At 31.5% G+C, this 13,273-nt stretch overlaps 1 protein-coding gene across 1 annotated transcript; it reads left to right on the top strand.

Annotated features, from left to right (window-relative positions):
• Window positions 1-5,647: 5,647 nt before the first annotated feature.
• Window positions 5,648-6,203, top strand: LOC131656830 (uncharacterized). Its single transcript, XM_058926446.1, has 2 exons — window positions 5,648-5,660; window positions 5,773-6,203. Exons 1-2 carry the CDS (start codon window positions 5,648-5,650, stop codon window positions 6,201-6,203), a joined length of 444 nt encoding a protein of 147 aa, XP_058782429.1.
• Window positions 6,204-13,273: the final 7,070 nt, after the last annotated feature.

The raw sequence follows: 13,273 nt of genomic DNA, 5'->3' as shown, positions 1-13,273 counted from the left end.
TCCTGTAGTCGTTGTGGAGTCATCCCCACGTAAGACCACATGGTCAAAACAGTTGCGAGGGAATTGGGTAACCACCTCCGAACCCTACGCCATGCTCATCCAGAACTCGAAGCCAACCGCTGACTCAGCCCTAATGTAGGGGGTTCTGGCAGTTTCCTAGCACGTGGGCCTCCCTCTGAATTTGACCCAATTAGGGAATCTTGGCCCAGCGCTGGGGGCTATAAATACCCTCTTTCACTAGAGGGTAAGGTAACATCATTCTTTCCTACTTTACCTTGTGTTTGCTCTTCTCTGGTTGCTTTCTCACTTTGGCATCGGAGTACCTTGCAGGTACACCCCCCGTTCTTCAAGTCCACCGCAACTGACCTCAACGATCCACTCCGATTAAGTAAAATCAATAGTAACACCTAGAATTAAATAAAATATTTGCAACTTACAAGAATTATCATCAAAATAATTAAACTGTGACTTTCTAAATAATTTAAAACTATTGCTTACAAAATAAAAGATGTTCAAAAAATTGTCAATGAAACAATCAAGATTAAAAATATAAAAGTAATCAATTATCAAATTAAAAAAAAAAATACTCAATAATCTGATCCAATTCATTTTTTTTTGGTTGATTTGGATAGGTTATGTTGAATTTATTGAACCCATATACACCCCTAATAATATTCAAAGATATTTTAACCTAACTCATACTCCAATCCACATTTTTTTGAGTATAATTTATTCAAAAATGGTGATTATCAGCGTGAAAAGTAGGAATTCGGTGTTATAGTTTGACTATATATTGAAAATCACCGTTTTTAGACTAAAAATCACAAGACTTAAATGCACTATTAATTTTTTCTAGTCTAATGTTTTTTTTTTTTTAATATATTTTAAAATTCAGTTTCTTAGTTCCTCAATTTTACTCTTCTTGTAAATTTTTGGTCTCCTTCACTTTTGTAGATAATGCAATGAAGATTTGCATATATTGATTTATTTTTTATGATGAGCTAATGATTATTAAAATAAAAAAAATTATTAATTAATATTTTTAGGTGACGTCTTAGATGAGGTAGCATTTAATTTTAAATTCTTCACCAAATCATCCAAAATATACCGCATTCCTCACCAATATATCATCCAAAATATACAGTTAAATCTATTCAAAATAATTTAACGCTTCAGATTAGTTTTTTTTTTTTATATATAAAAAGAGTAGTGCTCTGCATTCTCTATCCAATCCCTGCTCTTTTATTTTGTTCATCAATTTTCACAAAATTGTTTTTCGTTTTCTTGTTACCCATATATTCATTGTTACATGATCTACTTCCATATCCAGCATGTCAATGCCATTAATGGTTATAATTTCATTAACATTGCTTTCCTCCACTTGATTTCTTTTTCGGTTAGTAAGAAATTAACTTTTGGAAACCTTACAATGGACTGGAGGTGAAGGGTTTTTTTTTTTTTACCAGAACAAATTTAATAGATTTCATTCATCAAACAATGATCAATACAAGAAGGTACCATATTAAGGATACTACGCCTAGATAAATAATTAACCGCCTTAGCTAACGTATGGGTAGCCGAATTCGCTTGACATTTAATGAACTTTACCTCAAAGTTCAAAAATAAAAGCAACAAATTTTGAATAGTCTTAATAATAACATGAGATAAATAAACTTTAACTTAAAGACTATATTCAGAGTTACCAACAAGTTTAGTATGAATACTCTTGATTACAAGTTGACAACCACTTTCAACAATAACATGAGATAATTGAAGACAGATGACATTTTAGATTGCTTCCTTTAGAGCGGTGACTTCAGCTTCAATGACGGAAAGAAGACTCACATCCCAAGATACACCTGGTTTGATAAATCTCCCCAAATGATCCATAAAACACCACCCTCTATTAGTAGTACCATAAACTTTATTGAAACCTGCATCAACATTGCCCTTCACTTGAATAATCGTAGGTGGAATCCACACCTCTGAATTATTATTAGCAACATTAGAGTTTTGCTTCTCTCTAGCTAAAAATAATCATACCAATTGTGATAGGCTTGTAAATCAATCTGCATAGCAACTTCTCGAATATCTTACCAAACCACATTATTTCTACTTCTTCAAAGAACCTCAAGCAAAACAACAAATCTACCCGCATCCCTACGGTCATCACGGCTAAAAAATAAAAAAAATAAGGGAAGTGAAGGTTAAAAACTTAATTTTTTTTCTTAAACTATATAAAAAATCTATAGTAGTTTTTATAATTGCCAGATTTAAATGATTCATTCACTTTTGATTGAATTAAAAAACCATAAATTTTATAGTATCTAATTAATTTTCTCTTAAACATTCTTATATGACATTGTTAAAAAAACTAATAAAATTATAGTTTTTTCTTTAAAAGTTAAAACCTATACATTAAATGCATCTACTATTCTTCCTTATGCATATTCTATATTCTATGCAACCAACCAACTAAATTCAAAATTCAGATTCGTCAATTCGAACCAAGGATTTGTACTTCCACATCTTTCTGTCTTAGACCTTTTACATCATTATCTTTCACGGACTCCTTGATTCTGAGTTTACTGTCGACAACGAAGTTCCTCTTCCTTAAAAACCACCATGCTCATTAGAGGTAAAGCTTGGCATAGTGGTTAAGGCTTGGGTCTTAAGAGTGTGCTCCTTTTAAGGTTCCAAGTTCAGATCCTAATAGGTGCAAACAATTCATGTGTTGGGTCAGTCCATACAGAACTTTGCTCTAGCTTTAAACGAGCCCCGCAAGTGGACGGTGAAAATGGTTCCTTTGAATTAGTTCGGGGAAGATATTCATGATCAAATATGAACTCTACAATTATTTTAAATAGATTCAATGATATATTATTGATGGTACATTAACATTGGTGAGAGACTTAAAATAAAAATTAAATATTATAAATAAATCAACAGATGTGCCTGTCTGATATTATAATTATTTTTAGACTGTCAGTATATTTCAATTAAATTTATATTATAAATAATTTTATTTATTTAAAGAAAAGGAAAAATTAAATTTTTTACAAAGATTATTTCATTCATCAAATTCTTTTTCAAAGTAAATTTATGTTACCCCACAGGAGGTCTACACAGAAATTGTCAACCATAAATAAGACTAAAGCGTTTGTTAATTAAAACGATGTGGAACATAAAGTTTTGAACTGCCACTACTGCGCTGCATCTAGTCCTGTTGTGTTCACAAACCCAAAGTTTTGTACCTCGAACTCTTCTCCACGGATGTTTCCCCTATAAACATTATCATCAAAACCTTCATTTTTCTACAAGGATTGTGATGACAACAAATACCAATTAAAAAACTACTAAGATGCAATGTTTGGTGTAAACACTCCCTTAACTGTGAGAGAGAAATATACTAGACAGTTACATATTGTTTATAAATATGAGATAAAAGTATATAAATTAAAAAGAGTGATATTTTGGTATATAGATTGGAGAATGATGTAGAATATGGTGAAAATTTTGTTCATTGCACTTCAAGTTTTTGTTTTCTAATGGATGATGAGCAAATGCGTTAGTAGAAAAGCACACTATAGGGGTGGTGGACAAATTTCAGGCGACCGATTCAAACCGACCGATCAATTGTAATTTTTATGTAAACAGTTTGAATTTGATCGGGTGTCGGGTTGATTCACTTGTTTAATTTGGATAGTATATGATTGGTTCGGTCGGACACTGATGATTATTTTGGATCCATCGAAAATCGAACCCGACCAAATTCAACTAATATTTCATTTTTCATTTTTTATTATTATATATTGGTACATTTTAAAAATTGAGTTTAATAATGTTGTTATAATATTACCATTTTTATAATCTAATAATGACATTATTTATTCACAAGAATATAAGAAAATACAATACAAAATTTTAATTGTTGCTTTAAAATATAACAATGATCGAATTAATGTCAAATGATATTGAAAATATTATCACAAATATAATGTTATTCTAAAATTTTGATAATTTTTTTTAAAATAAAAAAAATTAAATATTACTGAATTTTATAAGAAATAATTTTTATAGAATTAATTTAATAAATATTAAATCGATTAAATTCATCCGATTTATTCAATAAACTGATCTAACCAAATCTGTTAAAAATCAAAATTTTATCGATTGGAATTGAGCCTATACGATATTAAATTTTAAGTCTGATGTCAACCCAAAACCGACCGATTGTCCAGCCCTATACGATATTAGCAAAGACTTGTGGAGACATTTGACATGCAAAGTGAATAAATGATGCATGACGAGTGACGTTGACTGTTGTCGCCAATTTTAAGGGCTTGGTTTACATTTCGCAATTATAAATGTCATCATAAATATTATGATTATATTTATATCTACACAAAGTTGTCTTACAATTAACATTGAAAATTTCTCACCCCACTCCATAACATTTAGGTGCACCACGAAAATAATATTTTTGTCCTCGTGCTTCCGTAGATGGATCTTCGGAAGCACCTTTTTTTGTTTAAGTTTACTTTGTTCCATAGATGCATCTACCGAAGCATTCCGTAGATTCATCTACGGAAGAGTTTGATGTTATAGTTCGCGCCAGACCCTTCCCCTCCTCATTCTTTAGTTTTCATTTGCTCTCTCTCAAAAACCTCCCAACCCAAAAATCAAACAACTCCCTCCATTGCATTTTTTTCTCTCGAGTTCGGCCGACATTGTTAAGATCAACAACCTACACATTTCATCAAGTTCAAATATCAATTTAATCGATAAGTTTTCGATATTTCTAGTTATTTTAGAGTAGTTGTGAAATCAAATTGGAATTCGATATTTAGGTGTATAGTTGATTGGATAGGTTTAGAAATAGTGTTTATAGACAATGTAGGTAATGTTTTATGGTTTAAACGCACGATCAAGGCACACAAATGGTTTTTTCTGGTGATTGAACAGTGGAGAGGACGCCATTGTTGCGTTCTCTGCTTTCAGTAGCTTCCGTAGATCCATCTACGGAAGAGATGTACGTTAGGGCACTTCCGTTGATGCAACTACAGAAACACCCAAAGTTTTTGGAAGAAAGGTCCTTCCGTAGATCCATCTACGAAAGCACCCAGGTTTTTTGGAAGAATGGTGCTTCCGTAGATGGATCTACGGAAGAGTATTTTTCTGTTTTTATTTTTTATTTTTATTTATAAATACGCAGTTTCTAACCGGATCATTTATGTATCATAATGCAGACATCATGACTCACGGTCCGGACAGGGAAATACATGGTAAGACAGCACAACACGCACCCGTTCGGCGAGAACTGACGTTGCGCACAGTATCTCAAGTGACCGATGGAGCTGCGGTTGTACCTGACCCACCTTTTACATCAGACACACCCGCTTCAGCCGGGCCAATTCTTTCAACTGCATCAGCCAACCTTCTCCATCCGAACCCATTTGTTCACCTGCATCAGCCACATCCATTCCATCACCTGCTTCAGCCGGGCCCATTCGTTCACCTGCTTCAGCCAGACCCACTCCATCACCCGCTCCAGCCGGGCTTTCTACGTCTACTACTCCATCACGGAGACCCAGAGGTTCTACAACCATGGGCGGAAGATTAGGGATCTCGCGCATCCTGACTAGCCATGGTTTCAGGAGGTACTAGCAAGGCAGACAGCTGTACACTTTTAGTGGTAACAATCTTATATTCTTCTACTTTTTTTATATTTTTTTAATAGTACTTTAAAATAACCGTGTTTTGTTGTTTCAGGCTTGGATACTACAGCATTTCCCAGACATTATTGCTGGGAAGAGGTGCCCACCTACACAGAGATCATGCCGCATGCCAGTCGTTTCATCCCCCGTAGAGGGAACCAGCATCCGGATCCATACAGACGCAGTCATGACCGCATGGCCGCCGAGGACATCAAGTATGACTGTTATGCTGCGCATCGGGAGACCGTTATGTTTGACGAGATAGCTCTGTACTCCGGATGGTTGGCTGCCAGCTCGACCATTGTTGTACGCTATCTTATGGAGCGCGTCATGCGACAGTTTAGATTTGAGCAGACGATACCTCACGATCCTACTGCCTCAGCTCATATCTCTATGACCTGCATGCAGTTAGAGGAGGTCTTCGCAGATTGGAAGCAGCACGTGGTCCTTGAAGAGGCACAAGCGACGCCATCAGAGCACGACTAAAGCTGTGCCGAGGGATACATCTCCTGGTACTACATAGTCTCACACCCCTACATGCTTTCACCTGCCGAAGGAGGTCTGCGCATACCAGTCTATGAGGAGATTCTCCGTTCGCATCAGACTCAGTTGGACCACACTTAGGATCTCCTTCCTCTGTGTCGTCAGATAGCTGAGAGGGGCCTTAGAGCCATTGTAGAGGGTTTCTTCCCGGAGGGGGCTGCTCATAGGCGTATGCTGGATGATATGATCAGGATGGCAGAGAGTGCATTTATGTACCGTTGACATCGAGCCAGGACCCGTGGGACACTTGACGCCATGGGTAGAGCCAGCAAAGCCCCTGGTGGACTCGGAGGTGGAGACGGAGCTGGAGGACATGGCCAGGACGGTACGCCAGATGCTACTCGACATACTTTGTAGTTTTTTTATGATGTATTTATATTTGATTTGTTTATGTATTTTTGATGATGTACTCGACTATGATTTTGGATTATGTATTTGACCGACATTATTTATATATGGTATTTTTATTGGTCGACGCATTGTTGTCTTTATATGTAATTCTTAATTAAAAAATGTGTGTTTAAAAAATGGAGTATTTAAGTGAAAATGAAAAGAATTAAAAAAATAGCAGACTGTTCCGTAGATGCATCTACGGAAGTATTTTTAAATTGGAAAAAAGGTGTGTTTAAACATGATTTCTTTGATTTTGTACGCTTTCGTAGATGCATCTACGAAAGAAATCAATTTTTTTTTTCAAAATATGGGGTATTTCCAAAGATCCATCTACGAAAGTTGAGGACAAAATGAAAGCTCATATAATGTATAAGAAATTCATGGGGTTAGATGAGAATTTTTCTTGACATTAACATTTGCATTTAGCAAGCATTTCAAAGGATTCGGCTTGATATTGATTTTTATACTTATTCATATATATTAAATTAACATAGTATGAAGATGGTATTTAAATTAAAATAAATCAAAAGAGATTAATATTGCAATGGATGAGATGAGAGAGGGAGAGGTGATTGATTGATTTGTTCCTTTCATCTAAAAAAGTCATTATTCTGACCCCCTCCAAAACAAATCTAGACCGATTTGATTACAAACTCTGTAGCCGCTAAATTCCAAAAGGGACAATTCCATGTGCAGCCTGAGATATAAGTACAAGTACATTTTTCCATTCTAATTAAACTATGCTCTTTTTTTTTTACTCAATATCTTTTCTTAAAAAATGAGAGTTATAATAACGTGATAATATTGGTTTCATCATTATATGGATCTTGGTGAACCATCTAGTTTAAAAATAATCATAATTAGGTCCTTTAAAATAACTTTTAAGATCGTTAAATAATTAACATAGAGAAGGAGAAAGCTACCATAAGAAAACAATGACGTGAATGTTTGATGGGAATTTTGACGACCATGCATGCATACATGGTGGTGACAAAGACGTTCTACCCAACAAACAAACGAACATAAATTCTACAAAAGCAAATTAAATATATATTTTTTAAAAATATATGGATTATTCATATTTTTTATTAAATATTTTTTAAGAATTTATCGTTAGAAAAGTAAAATATAATAGAAAAAAGCTATATTATATATGAATTAGAAAAGAGTAAATTGCTTATGGTATTGAAAATAATTAGTTAGGGTTCACTTTATCTTGAAGTGGACATCAATATGCAATATTACACCGTTTTAAAATGAATGGGATTTAAATTTTTTACACATTTAGACTCTGTTTCGTAAGACATGTTTTCGAGCTTATAGCTTATGTCTTATGTTTTATAAACTCATAAGATAATTTAGACGCGTTTGGTAACGGTCTTTTCATCACGAGCTTATAGCTTATTTTTCAGACGCTATTTCAAATAGCGTTTTAGCTTATGTCTTATAGCTTATTATTTTTTCTTCCTATTTTATCCTTATTATTTCAATTAAAATCCATTTTTAACCCTTATAAATTATTTTAATTTAAAAAATAATAATTATATATAAAATAGTTTTTATGTCATTTTACATTTATAAGTTAATTGAGCCGCTAATTTTACCAAACACTTCAATGAGCTTATAAGCTAACAATCTCAACCATCAGCTATAAGCTATAAGTCATCAGTCATAAGCTATAAACTATCAACTAACTTATCAATCAACCGCTATTTTTACCAGATAGACCTTAACATTATCATATGACATTGTACTTTTACTAAATTAATTTTATAAATATATTAAAAAAAAAGTACAGAGTAATAATTTAATAATAGAATTGAAAATATATTTAAATGCGTTTGTAGAGGCTTTTAAGCCGTCATTAATGGTAGATTGACGTTTGTGGGAGATTTTGATCGCTGGAAGTAACATTTGCAACGACCACTTTTTAGTCGTATGTGGGATTTAATGAACTTATGCAGGGGGTGTCATGTATCACATTTATTTATGGAACGACCACAATTGTATCCTCTTTGTAGGGTGTGATTGGACTTGAGTGATATCAGTAATCTTTGAATGAGCCTTTTCCTTTTTTGGTAAACTATTTTAATGACATCCTTCACATTGGATGCAGATATTGAAGTTGGTGTTGAATATGAAGTAAAGAACATTGCAAGATAGTTTAACCTAAGAAACGTTGAACAAAGGATTGACTTAGGGCGTTACATGATGGGTTGGGCTTAGTCCATTTCGAAGTAATAATCTTAAGATGTATATTTCAAATTTCCTCAAAGATGTTGTAAATATTATTAGTGCTATTTTAATTAATAATTTTTTTGACATCTCTAAATTTTGAAAGAAAAAAAAACAGAAAAACTACATTATTAAGGGAAACTTATAAAAAAAATAGTTTTGCCAAAATTGATAGTTATATTAAATGACCTTGTATCTATCTATTATCTATCTATCTATTATCTATTATCTCTATTATCTATCTATTAAAAATGAAGTACTTGGAAATTCCGCGTTTAACCTTTTGATAACATGTTAAAATATTTCTAATTTCAGGAATAAAAAAGACTAATCAACTGTTTGCTTTAACCTTATTCATTTGACAATAAATTCTGCTGATGTGTCATTACATCACATTTTGTTAGATTTTTTTTATTTTAATAGTTAATTTTCTGGCAAACTAATTCATTGCTCCACTAATGCAAAATTTCCTTTAATTCCAATAATTCATTTCTCCACTAATGCATAATTAAAAATTTAATTCATTGCTCCACTAATGCATAATTAAAAATTGAAATACATTAGGAATTGGAATAGACACTTCTATTCCCTTCACGATTCATGCATTAGTTTAGAATTGGAATAAACATTTTTCATTCTTCCAATAAAAAAACCATATCTTTCTCTATTAATTTTTATGATTCAACAATTATCACCAAAACAAAATATTGTCTCACCCAAAGTCTTTCTCTTCCACTCCCTCAATCTTCATTCAATCCCATTTTTTTAGGTTAAATTTTTTGGTTTCCATGATTCTTTGTCATCCCGTTTTTATTATTTCTCTGCGCCGAGTTTAATGAAGTTTTTCTAACAGGTCTTTGAAAACATCAATGGCACGACCGATTAAAGCTGTGAAGGACATTAACGACTCAAAAGACTTATGGAAGATTGTTGTTCGTTGTAAATCCTGCATCTTCCATTCATAGATTTCCCCTACTTTCTAAAATCATTATCAAGTTTCGAATCAAAAGGATTTTTTGTGTGGACATTAACGACTCAAAGAATTTGTGGAAGATTGTTGTTCGTAGTAAATCCTGCATCTTCCATTCATAGATTTCCCCTACTTTCTAAAATCATTATCAAGTTTCGAATCAAAAGGATTTTTATTTTTTAAAAAAAATTTCAACCTTACTGTTATTTGTCTTTATCAAAACCCCATTTTTTTAATGGTTAAATTAAAGTAAGATTTTGTTTTATTCTTGTTAGAATTGATTCGTTTTCAATTATGAAACTGTTTCCATTTCTCAAATTGTTTCTTTTTGCTGTTTTTTTATAATTATTTTGATATCTTCATGAATTTTATTTTTCAAAAAGTATTTTGTTTTATGTTAAGCTTTTGATGTTATATTTTTCATAATACTTTATTGGATGTGTGTCATAGTTATTAAAAATTAAAATGAAATTGATTATATTAATTTATTTTGAAGATTCTTCAAACCACGACTGGACATGAACCATATCCTGAATTTGAGAAAAAGGTGAAAGACAGCGATAGATGAAGGACAAGCAGAAAAAAGAAACTTGAAAAAATTATTTATGATTGTTGTTGTGATAGATTATTCCAATGGAAATATAATAATTTACAATTTGCAATTTGTGAATAGTGTTGGAAATTGTTTTTGGGTGTGAGAATGTTATTATTCTATTTGTTGTGTCATTAATTAGTCATAAAGTAAATTTCTTCTTCAAAAATATATAAAATGATACATAATAATTTGTACATATAATTTTTTTTATAAATATATGATCTTTTGTTCGAATTTATATAAGAAAATTTATCAATTATAAATTTCTTTTACATTTTAAGAAAAAGATTATTTATAGTACATCTGACGGGTTATACAACCCTAATTGTTCTAAGTTAATTTTTACTTTATTAAATATATTTCTTGATAATTTAATTTTTTATTTTTATTATTATTATTATTATCATATTTAAGGGTCAATTTTAATATCTTTATTAAAACATAATTATGTTAAGCAATATATACAAATGTAAATCTTATTACTCAATCTTATTATCTATTACTCAATCTTATTGAATAGATCTATATTAAAATAGGTTTTAGTTTATAACTAAAATTCAAATTAATATTTATGATATATTTTAATTTAGTATTACGATATGCACGTTGAAATTACATACAATTATATGCCTATGTAAATTATATTTTTTTAATGATAAAATAATAATATTTATACTAAAAAACGTTGTAAATATTTGTTTTAATAAAAAATATGAGACAATTATGAGACAATTATGATATATGAAAAACACAACTTTCTAATCAAAAACACATATTTAAGCATAATTTTAAGAGTGATAATATGTTTATTTTCAAAAATATCTCTATGAAGTTATTATAAACAATTTATTTAATTTTTAATTATTATCATTATATATTATTATCAAGCATTCGAAATTTTATATAAATTTAAAGTTATTATTATTAGTTACATGTTCAAAAAAATTTATTATATTTTTATTTAAAATTTTTAAAATTTACAAAATTTTATAAATTTTGTAGAGTTAAACTTCTATTATGAAATTCTTCCAGACAAAAAAGATAGAGAAAATATTTATTTAGAACTGAAATATCAAAATACCATGGAGTGTAAAGATTCATTTAGAACTGAAATTTGACGGGGAGCTGTCATATATTGTAGGTTTGTAAAATTTGTAAATATGACATAACAAGAAGGATTTAAAACTAATATTTGACAGGAATTGGAAAAATGATTTTATTCAAATTTATAGTTTTAAAATCAACTCATTTGGATTCAACTGAGTTTTGTTAACTCATCTGGATTTACGGGTAGATGTGAACGTATCTAAGAGATACCAGCCGTAAATTGTTCATTTTATCGTCCATCTTTTAAATATTTCTCTTATGTTTTATATAATTGAAATTAGATAATCTGCTGTACGATTTATTGTAAGTATGAATAAATGCTTAAAAATTGGTGCATATAATTAACAATATATTTGTAACTATGTCAATATTAACCAATTAAATAATGAATTTAAACTTTACAAATGTAGACATGTGATGTCAATTCAGACGGAACCCGTGCAATAACACAGATTTATTACTATTTATGATATAAATAACATCTTTATTGAAATAAAATTAGCAAATCATTGTTGTTTTGTTCAACTAAAAAGAATAAAATTACAGACCTCCACATTAACAATTAAATGAGAAAAAATAAAACAAAAATAATAATTACCCATAGTGCCACACATATTTGAGCATGTAACCTTATCAATGAAAATAACACTTCAACCAACTATATACGTTTTCAACCACGTTTTTAATACGAATATACCAAATGTATATTTTGGAAGCCTATAGTACTTAAAAAAAATGTTTATCTTTAAGAAAATATGAAAATATGAAAATAAGAAAGACAAGAATAAATTTCAATCTCTCATTACCATCATCATTTCAAATTTTTATCAAAAAAAAATTAAATTAAAAATAAATTAAAAATAAATTTAAAATTCTACTTTAAAATAATAATTTGCATACATTCTTCTAAAATTTGTTTCCCCCTAAATATCATTGCTCCTTTAAAAGATACAGTTATTTGGGAGGCCAAGATGTTTTGTAAGATTTTATAAGAAAATTTCTTTAGCCACCTCCCTATGGGGGTCACCCCCAGCGAAAATCCCAAAATACCCCTGCTTCGGAAATGAACTTCCGAAGCGCTTTTTTTAAAAAAATTTCCACAATTCGGAAGTGCATCTCCGAAAATACCTCATGGGGGGTGTCTTCGGAGATGAACTTCCGAAAACACCTCATGGGGGTGAATTCGGAAATGAACTTCCGAATTATGCAGAAACTGTGTTTTTTTTTATGCTTTTTCTTAAATAGTCTCGCATTTTAATTAAACGCAAACGCCAAATAAAATAAACAACAGATAAACTGAAAATACTAATATGATAAATCCAATCCAAATAATATATACAAACCGAAAATAATAATAATACTGTGCGGAAGATACAATCCGAAATCAAAAAATAAATAAACCCGACCACTACTGGGTGTGCCTAACCCTCTCACCCTGGGCCCTCCTCTGCCGCCTGTACCCCGCCGCACGGCCCGCATCAGTGACGATCATCTCCATCACGGCGACTGCCTCTGGACCGCCCTGATCAACGATACCTCGATCCAACGCGTCCCGCCCAAGCATCTCTATCCGCTGGCAGATCGGCATGAGATCAATGGCGTGGTCATCCTCGGCCTGCTGGTTCTCCAGGATCTCCTCATGTGCTGGCCTAGGAGCGCCGGGAACGTCGGGTCTCAGTAGAGGATGAGACACCCGGTAGAACCATGTGACGT

Source organism: Vicia villosa, linkage group LG1 (genome assembly GCF_029867415.1).
Source record: "Vicia villosa cultivar HV-30 ecotype Madison, WI linkage group LG1, Vvil1.0, whole genome shotgun sequence".
NCBI classification, from domain to species: domain Eukaryota; kingdom Viridiplantae; phylum Streptophyta; class Magnoliopsida; order Fabales; family Fabaceae; genus Vicia; species Vicia villosa.
The sequence above is the reverse complement of the archived record's forward strand: the minus strand, read 5'-3'. Positions and strand labels throughout refer to the sequence as shown.